Genomic DNA, 19,005 nt, shown 5'->3' with positions numbered 1-19,005 from the left:
TGAAGTTTTATTAATCAATTTAACTTGTCATAAGAAGGATTAAGAAGTTTAAAGCATTATAAATGAGTTTAGAACACATGGAAAGTTTAGTAAAATTCTTAAATTGAAGAGTTATAGTGAGTTATTGAAGATGATGAAGTGTTATAGTGCTAAAAGATTGTTTAAATATGTATAGCTGAGTGTAAATGCATGAATAGAGTTAAATAAGTAGAGTTTAGGTAAAGTATTGGGAATTTTTGGGTTAAAGAAGTCTATTCTGGGTTAGTAGTATCAGTACTGGTTGAGTAAGTACCGATACTACAAGGCGAAATATGTGAAAATTATGTGTAGGTATCGATACTTCATGAACATTATCAATACCATAAGGCAATAGTGGGATATAAGCTTCATGGGGTATCGATATTGAAGTGATAGTATCGGTACTATGGATATCGATACCATTCTTAGAATAAAATTACAGAATACCGATTAGAAATCTATACCGTGGGATGATATTGATATTACAAGCATGAAGGTATCAGTACCGTAACTGTAGTACCGATACTACTTTAATTGGAAATATGAAATATGAAATTAGTGATTTGTTTAGTTTATATTAGTAAGAATCTTTTCAAATAGTTTGAATTCCGATATTTATTGGTTTGTGTATTCGTGTAGATATCGATCGAAAGCAAAGTCCCGGCAAATTGACAAAGTAATATTTATTGAGAGAGCGATAAAAGATTTGTATCGACTAGTGAGACCAAGGTGAGTACATAATATTAAATATAGGTTATGTTAAGGAATTAAGACTTGTGATGAGTCTAATTCCGATATTAGAATACATGAGTACTTTAATACAAGCATGTAGTGATATAATGCTTATGTGTACATGAGTATGTGCATATGTCTAGATGTTAAGTGCATATCTATATGTTATCTATATGAACTATGCGTGATAATAGGTTATGTAATCATAAGAGATAAAATATGTGACAAAAGATATGTGAAAGTGATTATATGTCTATATGAAAACATGTATATGTGAATGAGCTATGTGACTATGTGAACATATGAATACATGTCTATGAGATAAGCCACATGACTATGAGATATATGATAAGAAGTTATGTGATTAAATGATCACAAGATATATGTTTATGTGATATGAATATGTGAATATGTGACAAACATAAATGCTAATGTCCTATGTGATATGAGAGCTATGGGTATAGTTGGCATGCCAAGAGTCGAAGGTTAATAGGTTCTTCGGGAAAAATTTCACATGCCACTCAGTGGATCCTTATACGAGGGTTGGTGATAGTATATGTGCACAACCTTAATGTACTCACATATCTTTTGTTCTCAGAAGTATACATGGGCTATTAAGAGTGATCTAAACAAGTACAATGCATATGAGGTATATGCTTGTGATGTGAATTGTATTACATTAATTATTTGATGTGGAAGGTATTTTTATATATGAAAGTATATAATTATGTAAATAAATGAAAATCATGTCAATAGTAATAATAATGACATATGTGCATATAAGCTTTATGTGTATGAAGTGTACATTATATGCATTATTTGTTACGTAGTCATAGTTTTCATTATTTATTTATATATCTCACTAAGTCTACGACTTAGCGTGTGAGTATTTCACACGTAGGATCCGAGAAGTATCAAGAGAAGATAGGCAGCGGAGACAACATAGTATCACTGAAGATCAGATCAGAAGAATTTTTATCAGTATGTCTCTTTGTTGTAATATGTATGTATAATGTTGGCATGTACTTAAAAGATGAAATGGTATATGCTCTGAACAATTTTTTGTAAACTTTTTGAGTTGATATTTGTAAATTATTCCATATGCTTAAATTAAATCTAAATTTTTTCTCTATTTTAAATAAGTAAATGATTTAACGGACATCTCGGACTCGTATTTGGGTCGGATACAGGTTGGGGGTGTTACAATAAATCCATTGAATTCGATTAAGAAAGAAAAATAAAATAAAAGTGCAAGAAATAAAAAAATCAAAGTCGTTTTTTGCCAATCCCCAACAACAACGCCAAAAACTTATTGTGTGGTTTAAATGCTTCGCAATTGGTGTAAGTATACACGTTGCAAGTTATAGTATAGAAAGATATCGTCTCCACATGGATTGGTGAAACTCTAAGTTCTAACTTCTTGCAGTGAAAAGTAAATTAGAATTGTGATTGTAGTAGTTCGAGTAACAAGTAAAAAAACAAGTAAATAACAATAGATGAAGATTGAGTAAAAGAGTTGGCTTGGGGTATCACGATTAGTGATGTGTCAACTGTTTGAAAAGTCCGAGTCGTTGATTACCGAGGCAATAGGCTGTCGAGGCAATTAGTTGTCGTGGCAACTAATTGTCAAAGCAACTATGTACCTTCCTTCAAAGCTCAGCAGAGCGTTCTTCAATGTCTTATTGTTATTCCTAACTTGAAAGAACTGGTCAATAGTGCATGTCTTGATGATACATTCCTGCATTAACCAATGGTGGACAATAAATCTTATACTCCATTTATCCGTTGAAATTCGAATCTTATCCCTAAGATGGATTAACCTTCACCAACGTTCATTCAAATGAAGATCATGCTCATTCGTTTCTTGAATCTAACTCTCCCGATATTAGATAAACAGATACTCTGGAGACCCTCTCCCAATTCACTCGAAATTCAATTAAGGAATCAAGAATGAGCAAGCTTTGAAGTAAAAGAAAAGACAATCAATAACTTAAACAAACCCAAAGGTTTTCACCACCACCAAATCACAATAACTCAAGCCAAAATAAATCTAGTTCATGGTTGGGTATGAAAAAAACAACATGAAAAGAAAATAAATAAAGAAGAAAAAAAGAAAGAATTTGTGTTCCCTCTCTCCCGCCCTCCATTCTTGAGCGTCCTCTTCGTCTCTTTATAGGATGTGTGTGCTTGCTTTATCTTCTTGGAGGAGAACTTTAAATCTAATAAAAGAGCTAAATATTCTCCTTATCTTTAATTTCCTTTGTGAGCAAGGTTTCTTCTCTTTTTCAAACTCTTTGTGTAATTCCAATCCCCTTCAATGAGTTGGAATTATCCTTTCACCTTTATTCTGCAAAATTTAACTCACACTGTAATATCTTTTCCTAAAAAAGTGATAAATATAATAATAACCAACAGTGAAAGTTAATTTCGTATTTGTGCATGAAATATAACTAACAAAATTAAAATTATCTTGGATTTAGCAATAATTATGACGACATATAGGTATAAATTGTGATACTTCCGTACACTTATCAGGGGTCCAATAGCCTAAAAGTTTGAGCAACACCTTAATAAATAAAACACCAATGAGAGGAAGATTGGGAGCAATAATTCCAAAGAAGCAACATCATGCTGATTTAAGTTCAGCACCAAAAATTATTCGAGATTTGTTGCTGCTGAGTAGTTTAAACAGATTTGAGATACTTTCTTTCTACAGAGCAATGAACTAAAAGGAGCAAACCAAACCTGCATTGGAACCTTACTTGCTTGATGAAATTGTTGAGACGTCCAATTTTTGAGTCCACAGCTACCTGCATTTTATTCTTCCAGCGGTCAATATTGGATTCATTCGTAAAGATTACCTAAATATTGCACGAACCAAAGTCACAATAAGAAAACAGATAACAAAACCAGCTTAAAGCTCTCTTCATAAAGACTCTGCAGCTTCTCTGGTACTGAAGAATACATAAGGGACCAAGCATCTGCACCTACCTTGAGAGAAAGATACATTTTTATCAATTCAAAAAAGTGAGCAGCTGCTTCAAGTTGACAAGTACACCAGAGCACTTACGGTTGGGCAAAACAGGGTGGCAAGGCCACTCCCACATTCGTTGGCACAATACCATTTCCCGTTTATTCCCCATACCCCCTAAACCTCTAGTTCCTATTCCCTGCATGGCAGTTATGTTGAACTGTACTCGATTTGATCATTAGAATGCACGGGAAGGACAAAAGAATGTAACATCATTCAGAACCAAAACAAGTTAAAATATGAGCATGCAAGTGAATGTCATGGAACAAACTAACTGAATTCAAGAATCTCATTTAACAAAGATGTGAAACCAAGTGACGGGAAAAAAGCATTTACTTTGTTCATCCAATGCAATACATGTCAGATTTATGCAATGTCAAATATAAAGTAAACTGCATACATCCATACCTTCTAATAGATGTGTTAGCCAGACAACCATCGAAATCGAAACCAGCAATTTTACCAGAATCATGGAGACCCTCATCCTGAGTAGCATAAGAATCAAATACTATAAGATATTTGGACGTAGAAATATCGATCACCTATGACATAGCCACTGCTTCAATGGAAAATGCATCCGATTCAAGTTCTTTATTCTATTCCATTATTATAAGAATAAATGTGTTTTCCAAGGAATATTGATCATCTATAACTTGGCCTCTGTTTTTTTATTCCTTACATCCCCTCGCCTTTAATCCGATCAAACAAATTCAAGAGCTAGCAATAATGGCCAGAATCGGACCTTTTCCACAATTCCGGGAGCCCGTCTTTATTCAGAAAAAAGCTCCAAACGCCGCCATCAAGAAGGATGAGAAAGTCGTCAACACCGCCCGTCGAGCCGGCGCCGAGATCAAATCCTTCAAAAAATGTGTTTTTTTTATTCTTTTTCCCCCTTCTCTTGGTGAAGAAAGAGAGATTTTTTTTCCAATCTCAAATAGGGTTATTTTCATCGATGATAAACAATAATAAAAATCTGTTTCTTGTTAATGGGAACTTCCAGGGAATGATGGGACGAACAAGGCGGCCTCCAGTGGTACTACTTTGAACACAAGGAAGCTTGATGACGAAACTGAAAATTTTGCTCGTAACAAATACTTTATTCCCTTTCATTTTTTTCCTTCTATTTCTCCGATTATAACCGAATTATGGTTGTATTAAATTACTTGTTTTTACGTATGAAATCAAATTATTGCTCACAAGTGTTTGAGTCGTGTTTAAAATCTAATGAACAGATGAAAGAGTGGCAACAGAACTGAAGAAAGCTATCATGCAGGCTCGAATGGATAAGAAACTCACCCAGACTCAACTTGCCCAGGTATTTTAATGAATAAACATGAATAAGTTAAATTTCTTAATGGACGAACAAAAAATTCCGTTTGTTTAATTGTTCATGTCCGTTCGTTTGTTCGATTAAATTTAAATGAACGAACATAAATATATCCTCATTCGTGTTTGTTCCATCTATTTACATACCTAAACAGTGTTACATCTGACCTTTTTTTATTGTCACTGAATCTTTCATGTCATCCTACAGATGATCAACGAAAAGCCTCAAATCGTACGAGATTATGAATCCGGAAAAGCTATTCCTAACCAGCAGATAATCGGTAAACTCGAGAGGGCACTCGGTACGAAGATGCCAAGGCACCGGTCGACACCGTCCATCGGAAAAGACCCTGATGTTTCGCTACTTTCCGGCGAAAAAGTCTATCACGTTTCGCTGCTGCTCAACAGAAAAGTCTATAATGTTTCGCAACTGTTCAACAGTGAGGAGTTTAATTTCTTTCTGTGGCTTTTCACAGAGAACGATGGACTCCCAAGTTATTATGGTTCTCATTGTAGTGGTTTCAAAGACTGGGGGGCTTATCCAACATTATAGCTTGCTATCCAAAGTGTGTTAACCTGTATCATGGGCTACTATTTGAATGATCTTTGTTTTCTAATCTCCTTCTTCCTGGATGAAGTTGTTGACTTTCTGCAGATCAACTTAGACGTGTTCAAGTACGGTATTTTTCGGTTTCGTAAATCTGAAAATCAATTTAAGTAGCATAGGAGTCAGTGGCGGAGCCACATTTTGGTGAGAGAGTACGAATTGAAATTCAAATATTCTTCGATTAATTAATTATTTTATTGATGATGTCTACATTGAAATTTTTCGTGTCTACCCTAAAATATAAATTTTCTTTGATTAATTAATTGTTTTACGGAGGTGTCTGTTGGTTTTTGGCAAAAGTCCCACATTGGTTGTGTATAAGGAGGAGGAGAAATTCTTTTGTTATAAATAAAGCCCTCCTCCTCCTTAGTTAATCATCCCACAAATATAAGTCTTCTTCTATTTTAAAGGTTATTTGTATTCTTTCTCTCTTTGTAATATTTCTTCTATTAGTGAAATATTTTGGTGTTCTCTTTTATGTCTATTTAATAGCTATTGTCAGGTATAGTTATTGTCAATTATTGTCCTATTAAAATTACTTGTCTTGGTAGTTCTGTCTAAGGAAAGTGGGTTTTAAGAGGGACCATTGTGACCCCTCCTCTTTCCTGGGAATCTACCTTGGGGTGATTTTTAGTACAATCGTTTTCACACTAGTCACCTAGATAATAGTTTTCAAGGTGAATCTGTTATTGGTGGAAATTAACCCGAATTTCACAACAGTGTCCACCCTAAACTACTGGTTTTTGGTTTATTTTACTAATGGAACTTTCAATTTTTTTTAAAAAAAATTATACCTAAAGTTTAGTTTAAATTACGTGTTTAGTACCTAATCTATTAGTTTTTGGTCCGTTTTTTAGTAGCTAAACTTCAAAATTTTTAAAACCATACATTAAGTTTAGTTTTTTATTTTATTTTAGTACCCAATTCAAAATTTAACGTTAAGTTTTGAAAAAATTGAAAGTTTAGGTACTAACACGAACCAAAACTGATAGTTTAGGTGCTAAACGCGTTAAGTTTTTAACGGTGTGGTATTAAAATGAAATGAAAACTAAACGTTAGATATAGTTTTTTAAAAAATGAAAATTTAAGTATTAAAATAGACCAAAACTGATATTTTAAGTAAATACGTAGTTTACCCTAAATTTTACTATTAGTTCATGTAATCATGTAATTTAATAATACTATATCTGTATTATTTTAATCAGAAATGAAAAGTTTCACAATTAAAAAATAATAGGAATTAAAAATTGATGAGATTAGAGTATATAGACTAAAATTGATAAAATTAAAATATAAAGATTAAATCCATAATTTATACATAAATTTAGAGAGTAATAACAAATTTAACCAACAAAACTCCTACTGTAGACGGGATTTCGTTCATTGTAAAGAAGCCCAAATCAGAAGTTCACTCCAAAAAGCTTAATTGCCACGTCATCTAATAATAATACTAATTAATGAATTAATAATCGGATAATTAATGTTTAATTTTTGTATTAGTGATAATTTCTCTTTTTGATTCCTTACTTTCCCTTCCGTTTAATCCGATCAAAGAAATTCAAGAGCTTGCAAAAAATGGCCGGAATCGGACCTTTGACTCAAGACTGGAAGCCCATCGTAATTCGGAAAAAAGCCCAAGCACCGCGACCAAGAAGGATGAGAAATTCGTCAACGCCCCCCGTCGAGCCGGCTCCGATATCGAATCAATAAAAATGGAACTTTTTTTTTGAAAAAAATTCCCCTTTTCTTTTGGGAAAAAATAATAGAAATACGTAATATAATTTGCATTTTTTTTTATCTCAATTAGGGTTACTTTTTTCCGATGATAGAGAATGATGAAAATTTGTTTAATGTTAATGGGAATTTACAGCAAATGCTGGGACGAACGAGGCAGCATCTAGTGGTACTACTTTGAATTCAAGAAAGCTTGATGAAGAAACTGAAAATCTTGCTCGTAAGAAATCCTTTATTCCCTTTCCTTCCATCCCTCATTTTTATCATGTACAAGTCGAATTAGTTGTTCAACTATGCTGCTATGAGTTTATTTGCATAAACTTGATGAATTACCTGATTACATTTTCCCGTGATCTCCTTCGATCTCCTTTTCTAACAAGCGAGATGCTCTTCTCATTTACATAATCTGCTGTTATGATATGACCCTAAGCCTAGCCTCCAAGTGTTTGACCTGCTTTTAAAAACTAATGAACAGATGAAAGAGTGCCAACAGAACTGAAGAAGCCATCATGCAGGCTCGAATGGATACGAAACTTGCCCAGGTCTCTCTTCATCCATGTTTATGCTTGATGCTTATTCCCTAAGAGTGTTACAGCTCCCTTATTTATTGTTAAGTTCTTTCATCGATTCTTTCATGTCATCCTACAGATGATCAACGAGAAGCCTCAAATCATACAAGAGTATGAATCCAGAAAAGCTATTCCTAACCAGCAGATAATCAGTAAACTTGAGAGGGCACTTGGTGTGAAGCTGCGAGGGAAGAAATGAGGAGTCTAAACAGAATTCGAATATGGTGTCCAGTGTCTGAGTCCTAAAACTTTGTGATGTAAATAAATGTTCTCTACCGGTACAATGGTTTCGTGTGGAATAACGGTGTCTTCGACCTTGTCCGATGACTATGACTACGACTATGAAGTTTGTGTTCTTGAATGTTACAAGGAATTCTCTTGAATGTTCGCTTATATTTATTAGTAGGAAAACCTTGGAAAATGCCTTTCTAAGGCTTTTTACTTGTTAGCAAAGTCATTGAAGTATTTTTCTCTGTGTGATTTCAATAGAAACCGTAACTTTTGAAATATCTTTACCAAATGCTTCTAATTTGCCTAACTGGTCAAGAAACGAGGGAGAAAAACCGAATAAACGAAAGAGATTTCTAACCTCAAATTTCAAAACATAATAACTGTAAGAAATGCTTGCAGCCAGTAATTTCAGTTAATGTTATTAGATACAAGAGAAACATGTACATGATTTGCTTTGTCTCACTAAGCCAAGGCTGTCTAGAAGATTTGAAAGTGACATTTTAAAAAACATTATACTTAACATGCAGAACAACTTGTTTATATATATATAGACATAGAATCACTCACAAGCCAGCTTTGTACCAAAGCTTGTAAGGCAGATGGAAAAAGCAAGAAAAGCTGACAAGGGCTGCCTATAATCCATGGTGAATGTATCATCCGCTACTTTACCGAACTGGAGAACAGTTTCCTCCTCTTCTTTCCCTCCCGGTTGGCTCTGCTCCACAGTTGCAGCCAGCTGAAAGTTTTTCAATGATGCTACAGTTACCCAACCATGGGAATTCAAGCACCAGCACTGTAAATGTTCATGCCATCTTGGAGCTTTGTTTCTCAAAGTTGTATGGCCAGATATACATCATGCTCTGGCATTTTCATCTTAGTGTTATCTAAATGCCTGTCATCAACCATATCTTCCGGGAAAGGGCACTGTATTGAGCAAATCATTCTCCTGGGACCTCTTGATTTCAAGAGATTGAACTTGTACGAGACTTGCCCAACCTCGAAATTGCCAGCTGAAACTTGGGGGCAGATTTGCTTACTTGCAAATCTGCGACTTGATCTGCTGCTGGAGGGCTTTGCACCACTATGTGGAGGCTGACTATCATAGATTTTAAAGTTGGTACCTAGAAAATCCGAACTACAAAGATTTTGAATTTGTGTCAGCTGAATTATAATCCGAACTACCATAAATTACAAATATTTAAAACCTTAATGAAATTTATACATGCTACCTTAAAACATTTGTACCAGATAATGAAATTATATCTCAATTTCAATTAAAAAAAAGTTTTTTTTAATTACCTGCTTAAGACAGGAAGGGAAAGTGATTTTGCCGCTATTTTGAGGAGAAGCCTTAACGATCTCTCTAGTAACTTCTCTCCACTTCTTGCGCACGCAAGCGCAAGCAACCACGTCTTTCCTTCCGGGCCACATTTCTTCACTCGCTTCCACGCCCTCCAGTATCTCAATTAACAGCTCCGGCTGCAACGTCGACCACGAATCCCCTCCATCATCCGGCATGGACGGAGAAGAATCACAAGACTCCGGCTGATCCTCCCTGGTCGAGGCTGTTGCTAATGCCGCCATTTTGGCTGATGATTATCTCAATGACCTCGAGAATCTCCGTGAAATGCGCGAGGTTTTCCTAAACGACAAAGGAGACGACATCATTTCAAAATTCTTTTCCGTAAAATTTGCTTTTGAGAGAGGAGATTCAGAAGGGGGGATTTTATGAGAAAAATATGAACACAAAAAGAGAAAATGATGACCGTTGCAAGAGTGACAACGCGGTGAGGGGAAACGGACAAGGCCAAACAGTATCGGGAGTTATTGAGACGTGGCAGTAAATGATTGGCGGTAATGAATGGAGTTTGGTGGGAGTTGTTTAAATCTTGACTCGGTCGCTTTGAAATCGTTAATCCTAAAATGCAAGTTTTATGTTCTGCCTGTCTTTAGAACTTTTTAGTATTTTTGAGTTGTCATTTATTTCTATTTTTAATTGATTTTTAATATTTTCAAAACAATAAAACAAATTTATGGTGAAAATTATACATTGATTAAGTCTTAATGAACGACATTTCACATATTTACCTCAAAAATATTTAAAAAAAACTCTAATAAAATAAATTATATATCACGAAGACACGAATAATAAGTTAGTTTAGTGAGATGAGACACTAGATCCTTAAATAAGGTCAGAGGTAAGAATTCTAGCCATTGCGGGTGGAGTGAACTGGGTTGGGAGGGTCACCCTTACCTCTATAGTATTCAATTCGCATTAATCGATTAATAGATCGAATACAGGTGGTTATACCATTAAATCTTTGAATAATATTAGCATGTAAACCATGAATCAAATACTTTACCAAGCTTTAAGTAGATTTAAATAAATCATGCTTAACTAATTAACACAGTGAATAAGTTATCAAAGCTCAATATATATATAATAACTTCAATCATGACATAGATTAATGGATGAAGCAAAGTTGTTCAACAAACAGATTCAAGTTCATGCAGACCTCATAAATGGAAGCCTTTTATTTCAACAACATACATATAATATATATATATATATATATATATATATATAAGTAAAATTATCTTATAAAATCAATACTCATTTGTTCACTTAAGTAGCTGATGGAATGGCTCAGTTGAGTCCTGCATACACAGATTAAATAAAAATAAAGACACAAAAATCAGTGTTAATCTTGCTAGTCTTAGCAATAGATTAGGTAAAAATAAAACAACATTACCATTTTTCTCATTACAATTTAAAATTTATTAATTTTATGTGTGATCTTAGTTTAATATATATGATAATATTTTTTATTAGTTTAAATGATTATAAAATATTATCTATTTAGAATTTCCTTACATTATTGAGCTTTGGTTGATTATCGTTTTCCAGCATCAGTCCAAAATGAATGTGAGGGAAGCGAGCCCACTGTAGTTGAGGACACAAAAACAAAACTCGGAATGATTAACTTTATGTGATCGAAATTCCCTTACACCTCGAAGAGAACGACTTTCAAGATATTGTAATAACAACGATGACACCCATAGAACGACTTAATCTGTCACGACCAGTGAGAAGCATATTCAATTATTTCGGTTTGGATGATGAAAAATGAATGTTGAACTTACATTCTTAGCAGCAGTGCTAAATGCCTCCCTATGAGTGATATCAGGATTGCTCAGCTTGATCCTCTGAATCTCCTCCCTACAAACATACCACATTTTTTTAGTTTATAACCATGTATTAATCAATAACAAAGTCAGTATAGTTAATGATCAAATTACTTGATGAACTGATTGTACAATGAAGGAGCCCTATGCCTCTTGTCAGGAGCTGGGAAAAGAAAAAGGAAAAATAGCAGTCCATGAAACCACAAACCCTAAACCCAAAATCTAAATGTTAATGAAATAAATCAGACACCAATAATACTTACGTCGATTAACAACCCTTTCTGGAGTGGTTGTATTTAAAGTTGTTGGTCGCTTCGATGGTGGCTGCTTGTTCTTGCTTCTAGAGGAAGAGCCTAGGTCAATTCCGTACTCCGATGAGGTGTAGTTAGGCACCTTAACATCCAATAAAACTGACATCAGTTAACAACATTTCGGAATTCAAATTACGATCACGATGCATGCTCGATTATATAATATTGATTATATACTGGGCCAAAGAATGTTGGGATTACGATCGAACCTCTCTGAAAATTTTAAATTCTCATGTGATTTAAGTATTTTTTATATTTTATATCGATAATTTAAGGCCTCTAATATTTTATAATTGTGTACTCACTAAACTTTTAATATAATTTCTAAATCTGTACAATTGCTAGGAGATGACCTTAGTCATATCTCGATGTTTACTAGGTTTCATTGTAAGTACTAGACTGGGAATCTATCTCTTTGATTGGACAAGCATGAATGCAAGATCAAACATGGTTAAATTTTGTCTGTAAAAACACAGCATTATCCATTTGCTTTTTCTCAAAACTTTATTTGGATTTCGTTTCCCCATAAAATGAGCAAACAAAGGAAAAACAACACTGAAGACAACTTAAGAAAAAGGATAAAACAGTGTAGTGATCAAAGCCTATATAAACCCTAAAGTTCATGTCAATCAAAACCAAAGTAAAGACGTTTAAGAGTTGGGGCTCAATTAATGAAAAAAGAGGGGAAACCCTAAAACTTTGCATTGCACTAATTAGCAGCTCCTAGGGTCCTTTTTCAGCTTAGAAAGCCTAAGTTTCAAGGCCCCGAGAAAAACTATAGGATTTTCCCTGGAAATGAGGAAAAAAATCCCAGAAAACCTGGATCTACAAGAAAATTAAATTGAAAAAGAGAACCTGAATATCTTTTCCAGCCCTTGATTGAAAGGAATCCGCCAAGTTCACTGAACAAAGATTGGTGCACTGCCCACAGCGGACTGTTACCGTTTCAAACAAGCTGCTGCATGGAACATTCACCTGCAGAAAATCATGTACAGATTTTAGGTCATGAAAATAATTTGCTTGTTAAAAGAATTAGGGCGTTTTTTTGGGTCTAAATGGAAAATATAAATGAATAACATGGGACCTTTCCATGTCCGAATCATGCAAAAGAAGGGAAATGGTTTTTTTTGTCTAAAATCCCAATCAGTACAAAATCTAGGGCTTTGTTTGATATTTTTTTTATGTTTATAAGTAGCCAACACTCAAACACTGGCTGGACTTTCTCATCTTTCGAAAGCATCTTTCCTACATAAAAATGGGGGTTTTGAGGAAGACAACAGATCTAGTCCCTTTCGTTTTCCATTATATTAAAAGGAAAAAAGAAAGAGAAGCTTTTGGGCTTTGCAAAAAAGAAAACAAAAACTTCAAAGAAGATGGTGCCCTAATCTAATAGGGTAAAGGTTAAGGTAATCATGGATCAAAAATATGAAGGAGATGTCATCTTCATCCAATAATATCAGCTAATACATCATCCCATGCTTGTTTTCTCTTAAAAAAAATGAATTTAAGGCCCATTTTTTAACAAATTCTCAGAGATCAGAGGGTAAGATCTGCAAAAGAGAAAGAAATTAAGGGAACTTATGACTTTTCTGCAAAAGAATGAGAAAGAAGTTTTGGGATAGTGACCTGACTTCATTACATGGAAAACCTTAAAATAATCATACAGAAGAGAAACCCAGCAAAATAAGATTCTCTTGCAAAGAAAATAAAAGAAGAAAGCTTTTGAAAGTTTGGGTCTGTGATATAAACTGAAACTGGAAATTTTATGAGCAAAAACATCTTTGGTTTATTCATTTATATTATATCTATTGAACGACTGAAGACCTAGCATTCTTCTGCAACTATACAAAGGCATTACGTTTTGCAGTAACAGAAACTCACATCATGGTGACGATGATGATGTGTATTAGATTATATATATAAAAAATCAAATAAGAAGGGAAAAAGGGTTTAGGTTCAAAATTAAATACCGCAAGAATGATGTTGCAAAGGTTGCAAGGGATGTAGCAGAGCTGTTCTGGTGCAGAACTGTTGGAGCTTGACATCTTATTTTCTCCGATACCAAACAGAAAAGAAGATTTCTTTGAATTAGATTTGAGACAAAGAACAAGAAAAGAAGAGTGATGAAGAGAACAAATCAAACGCAGACACAAAGTACATAATTATAAGATCAAGTCATCTAACAACACAAAAATCACATCAAAGAGAAAGAAGAGAATGGAAATTAAGAAAATGAAATTGAAGAAGCAGTAGTGAACAAAGAAGGTAAAGGCAGGCTGAGAGAAACGTGGGATTTGTAGTGCCATGGCAGGCAGCACTAAAAAAGAGTACACTCACTCTCTCGTTAACGTTTTCAAACATCACAGTCAGTCACTCACTAAGAACGAAAGAAAGAGAAATGGTGAATGGGGCCATGGGAAAAGCAGACAAAACAATATGGGGTTAGGGTTAGGAATCGACTTACAATTCAAAGGTGGTTAATGGATTTTTTCTTCTTTTTTTGCTAAAACAAACTAATCTTTCACTTTTCTTCTTCTTCTTCTTCTTACGCTGAAACTACAGTGGAAACAGCATATTTGAATGAGAAATCATTGAGAATGCTCTTCTTGTTTATATAATGAATGAAATGACATGAATTATTCTTTACTTGAATTATGGAGGGGCTTTGGGTTTGATTCAGAAGACATATTCACAAAACACATGCAAATGTTGTAATATTTAGGGGACACGGTTACTTTATTCGAGATTATAAAGTGTGTTTCAAAGTGTCCTGTGCAAGGTATTGATGGAATATCAATGGACCCTCTCTTTTAGAATCAGACTATGTTAGTCGATGTAACTTTGCCAACCCCAGAAATGAACCACAAAGAAACATCTAAGTTGATTCGTTATCTTATCAGATTTTGAACTCTCATTAATAAACAGCAAATCCAATCTGAATTAGCTTTTTCAAAATGCCTTTTTTTATTTCTGATTATGCATCAGATTTGACCAAGAATCATTATACCGCAAATGCAAAAAGAGACAAACAACTTTTGCAATACAAAATTTCAGACATGTTGAATATGTAAATTTCTTTTATACATTAACGAGGGAGAGAGAGAGAAATTAATGCAGTGATTAATTATTTTTTTATATAAAAAAAGTGGGTTTCACTCGTCGTTTTCGATCCCAATGCTTGTACAGTTCAGCGGTTCTCTCTGAGCTATAAAAGGAAAAGGGGCTATTAGTGTCTCAGACTGGGAATCCTGAGAGAGATGAACGGCAGACAAACAAATGTTTCATACTTTGAGGGGAGCATGTCGAAACCACATCATGTTTGCTTTTTTCATTTATTCAGGTACGTAGGGATGAATCAAAGAGATGGGTGGAGATAGTCGTCTTCTGAAATTTTAAAATTACCATATATTTTAGTTTTTTTTTATATGCATTTTCTATTGAAAAATTTGTTTTCATCCCTTAGAATTTTATAAATCTATCACCTTTTAAAATTTTAGAGGTTCACCCCTATCATAAAATTCTACGTTCGTCCCTACATGTACAATCTTTGTGTACTAAAGAAATTTTCATTCAAAAAGAAAACAAACTTTCTATTTGGTTCTCGCGAAAGTGCCAGATAATATTACAAATGAAGAGTTTTACAGTAACTTTAATCGTTTTCTATGATGAATTTTGATAAAAATACTTTTGTAGATCCATGATAATTTCTAATTTGACAAATTAATTATTATCATAAACTATTTTAGAAGCCTCATATTAAAAAGTAACACATGACTAATCTATCTTTTGAGACGAGCCTAGATGTTATTGTATTAATAATTGACAAAAGTATTAAACAATTAGTTAGTTTAGCAGGATATGACACTAACCTTTTAAGTAAGATTAAGAGTTAAAATCTTTGAATTACAAATGAATATCTATTCAGAATTTTATTAAAATATTGGCAACGCACATGCCTTACATGCGCAACTACTCAAAATTAAGACCAATGAAAAAATATTTTATTTTACCCTTGAATACAATTGATGAATTCAATTATTAAATCATTTCCGAGAAGCTTAGTTAGAAAAAAAATGTAATTAATTTGATATTATATCCCAAAACCCTATGAATTTAACATGAAATATCATTGATTAAACCTAGAAACACCCAACTAAGTAAGAAAAAAAAGGATACGGAAGAAAGTACATGTAGTCTATAATATCTATCAATGGGATTTGAGAATTAGGTCAGACCTCACCTCATGAAAAAGGAATCACTCAACCCTATTAAATCAAATCTAAGCCATCAACTCTACCAACACAAATATTCCAACGGCAGCTCACGAATAATTTAATTAACCTCAGGTCTACAGGTTTTGTTTATGAACTAGGGCTTTGGTTTTCAAAAAGAATAATTCTGACAAATGGTCATGTATAAAGAAAGACAGCCTAGGACACGAAGAACCGGTTAAATAGTCATGTCTGAACAGTTGTTTTCATTAAAACTATGTTTAAAAGAAGATAAGCTGAAATCTTTTAGATTTGCAGAGGCTAAAGAGGGCTAGCATTTATGCTATACGATGGAAAAGAAAACTTCAGCCCTTTCACATGACTTTCACGCAATTTCTTGGCTGCCATATTCTCAAAGCTGCTGCTTGCACCACTTTTCTACACTATATATATATATATATATATATAATAGAGTGCATATGCAGAATTTTATATTGAGATTTTATAAAATTTCAGAACATAAAAATAAATTATTAGTAAAAAGTACATAAAAAATATTTAAATTATATGAGAATTTAAAATTTTCTGGGGACGATCACCCCATCAACTTCCTCGATCTATTCCAACATATATATACACGTGTGTGTGTGCACGCGCGTGCGTGTTAAGATACCCATTGCCTTCAATCACTTAAGGGGCCCATGGATACCTAACTAATGCACCATAAAATCTTGTGATAAATCCTTGAAAAGTGAAGTTTCATATACTTAGCCCAACAATTATGTAACTCCATCTCTCTTTGTCACGGATGATGCTTCATCATGTAACTCCATACATGCATATATATGTAGATATGGACCGACATATGGATATTTGGGTTCTTCTTGTTTAACTTAATATTGCAAATCTTGTTTGGTTTTTGTACCTTGATCTGTATTACTTGTACGAACCAAGTTTATCATAGGGAGCATTCTTGTTTATATTACTCAAAACTAATTAAGCATTCTCTAAATCCTTATGTTTTATCATCTTTATGCATATGTTTTGGTACTTGTACACGAAAGTGTAAAGATATGTAGTCGTGTCAGTGTCACATTCTTTATGAACAAATGACGTTATCTGAATTGTTTTCATAATTAATTTCTTGTTTAATCTGTCTATCCAACTAGTTTGATATAATTTTAATAACACTGATATTATCTCAAAAATATTTTTAGAAATATCAATTTTCGTGTAACCAATAGAACATGGAGATAGAGATTGTTGAGATGATTAGGGGTTATGGGGAGGTGACAATGATTGAGGCAAATGTTTCACTAAAGTCTAACAAACAGGCTCATTACTCAAAAAACGACATTTACTTCTGTCCATAAAATGGAGACTGTCATTGCTGTTCTTTTACATGCAATTTAGCTTCAATTATTAAAGGTGAATATTAACCATTTCACCCTGCTTTAGTTAATTGACTAATTGACGTTAGGTATGAAACCCCTAGACCTGACATATACGTCTCGACCGAATCTCGAAGAACACAACAGTGTTTCGATTGAACAGGAATCAAGTAATTTTTATATTTTAATATGCATCCTTGGTAAATCGTAAAAAAAAAATCCCGAAAGCAAAAGTAGGAGTTCAGAATATATATGTATATATAAGTGAGTATATACACTATGAGTTTAAAATCCAAAACAAGTAAAATAATTTAATATCTTAAATTCCTATAAATAAATATATATTGCTAGCAGAAAGGAAATGACATATAATCTGAAAAAAATGTACATACGATGTCTAAAGAAAACGGCTACTAACGATCCTCTAAGTACCGGTCATAGTCTTAGAAGTCTGAGTAATCTGAAAAAGACATAAACTAGAAAGTGAGCTACAAAGCTCAGTGTGTCTTCTAAAGTAAAACAAATAACGTAATATAAATATAACACAACACAATTAAAGTGTAACAACAAATCAGAATTAATCTTCAAAATGCAACATCAATAGCAACCTTTCACCGTAGATAAATCCCATACAAAATAGATCGGGGAATAAATCCCATACAGAACAGATCAACAAATAAATCTCATACAGAAACATGAATGTATCAATATGCAGATCATGAATGATGCAACGTTATTCAAAATCGTCGATGTCATAGGTAATTGTAATCAAATTACGAACATGCTTTAGGCAGTAATATTAAACATAATAGCATAACATATCAGAGAATAAAGAAGACACACCTATAGTCGCTAAACGATACCGGCTAAGCCTTGCACTTCCCATAGTCGGTCGTACTAGGTCCTAAGTTAAGCGAGCAGAATTGAACTGAGCTAAGGGAGGGAGGTTGGAATGTATCGGAGAACGATGCAGAGAAATGTGATCACCTTCAGAAAATAGTAGCAAAAGTGAGTCCAAAATCTAACAATTTATTTAACATATTTACGACTTTAAATGTAAAACGACATAAAACAAAGCTTTCTAGTCAGAAAATGACAAAACGGACTCAGGACGTCGAAAAATATAAAGATAGTGGTTTTCAGAAAAAAGTCAACATGCCAAAAGTCAACAGTTAACGGTCAAAGCTTTCGGGTTAGATTTTGACAAAACAATATCGAAATTGTTCTTCAGTCAAGCTTAAAATAGGCAATTTTCAAAGGGGAATATCGATATTGGGGTCCCAGTCTCGATACTGACCAGGTTGGTATCGAGACTGAAATTTCATAATGTAATTTTGGTACCGATACTCACGTAGAGTATGGATACCAAGGCAAGGGTATCAATACTACAATGGTGGTATCGATATTGAGATTATTTTCAGAACATCGAACCCAAATTTGGTATCGATACTCATGTTAGTATCGATACCCCAGAGTCAAAGTATCAATACTCATTCATGGGTATCAATACCAACAGGTGGGTATCGATACCAAGTGGCTCAGTATCGGTACTGAGGTCCCAATATCAGTACTGACAGACATTTTTTAATAAATAATTCAAGGATTTTAGACCAGACTTGAGGTATCCCGAATACAACCGAGTAACAACAAATAAGACT

At 33.7% G+C, this 19,005-nt stretch overlaps 2 protein-coding genes, 1 long non-coding RNA gene and 2 pseudogenes across 3 annotated transcripts in view; 3 read left to right on the top strand and 2 right to left on the bottom strand.

Annotated features, from left to right (window-relative positions):
• The window catches only part of LOC120155392, a 22,365-nt gene extending 13,961 nt beyond the window's left edge, over positions 1-8,404 (top strand). Inside the window, exons 2-3 of the long non-coding RNA XR_005518965.1 lie at positions 522-531; positions 8,221-8,404. This is a non-coding gene — a long non-coding RNA (uncharacterized LOC120155392). The remainder of the gene's footprint in view (positions 1-521; positions 532-8,220) is intronic.
• LOC120155390 (multiprotein-bridging factor 1a-like) lies at positions 4,475-5,722 on the top strand. Its single transcript, XM_039166958.1, has 4 exons — positions 4,475-4,649; positions 4,782-4,865; positions 5,014-5,096; positions 5,316-5,722. Exons 1-4 carry the CDS (start codon positions 4,508-4,510, stop codon positions 5,658-5,660), a joined length of 654 nt encoding a protein of 217 aa, XP_039022889.1. The 5' UTR covers positions 4,475-4,507; the 3' UTR covers positions 5,661-5,722.
• LOC120155391 lies at positions 7,222-19,005 on the top strand (annotated as a pseudogene).
• Positions 8,642-9,832, bottom strand: LOC120155412 (annotated as a pseudogene).
• LOC120155411 (axial regulator YABBY 5-like) lies at positions 10,871-13,833 on the bottom strand. The gene is made up of 7 exons (XM_039166970.1): positions 13,716-13,833; positions 12,601-12,720; positions 11,698-11,827; positions 11,549-11,597; positions 11,393-11,468; positions 11,124-11,192; positions 10,871-10,906 (listed from the first exon to the last, which is right to left on the bottom strand). Exons 1-7 carry the CDS (start codon positions 13,788-13,790, stop codon positions 10,871-10,873), a joined length of 555 nt encoding a protein of 184 aa, XP_039022901.1. The 5' UTR covers positions 13,791-13,833.

This window comes from Hibiscus syriacus, unplaced genomic scaffold (assembly GCF_006381635.1).
Source record: "Hibiscus syriacus cultivar Baekdansim isolate YM2019G1 unplaced genomic scaffold, ASM638163v2 tig00111191_pilon, whole genome shotgun sequence".
Lineage (NCBI taxonomy): Eukaryota > Viridiplantae > Streptophyta > Magnoliopsida > Malvales > Malvaceae > Hibiscus > Hibiscus syriacus.
The sequence above is the reverse complement of the archived record's forward strand: the minus strand, read 5'-3'. Positions and strand labels throughout refer to the sequence as shown.

What these genes read in the sequence shown, in the direction of transcription:
- LOC120155390 (XM_039166958.1), top strand. Translation starts at nt 4,508, where the DNA reads ATGGCCAGAATCGGACCTTTTCCACAATTCCGGGAGCCCGTCTTTATT. An exon ending in CGAAACTGAAAATTTTGCTC is followed by an intron (nt 4,866 to 5,013) that starts GTAACAAATACT and finishes TCTAATGAACAG; the next exon opens with ATGAAAGAGTGGCAACAGAA. An exon ending in CCCAGACTCAACTTGCCCAG is followed by an intron (nt 5,097 to 5,315) that starts GTATTTTAATGA and finishes GTCATCCTACAG; the next exon opens with ATGATCAACGAAAAGCCTCA.
- LOC120155411 (XM_039166970.1), bottom strand. Translation starts at nt 13,790, where the DNA reads ATGTCAAGCTCCAACAGTTCTGCACCAGAACAGCTCTGCTACATCCCT. An exon ending in TTTGCAACATCATTCTTGCG is followed by an intron (nt 12,721 to 13,715) that starts GTATTTAATTTT and finishes GATTTTCTGCAG; the next exon opens with GTGAATGTTCCATGCAGCAG. An exon ending in TTAGCACTGCTGCTAAGAAT is followed by an intron (nt 11,193 to 11,392) that starts GTAAGTTCAACA and finishes CCTCAACTACAG; the next exon opens with TGGGCTCGCTTCCCTCACAT.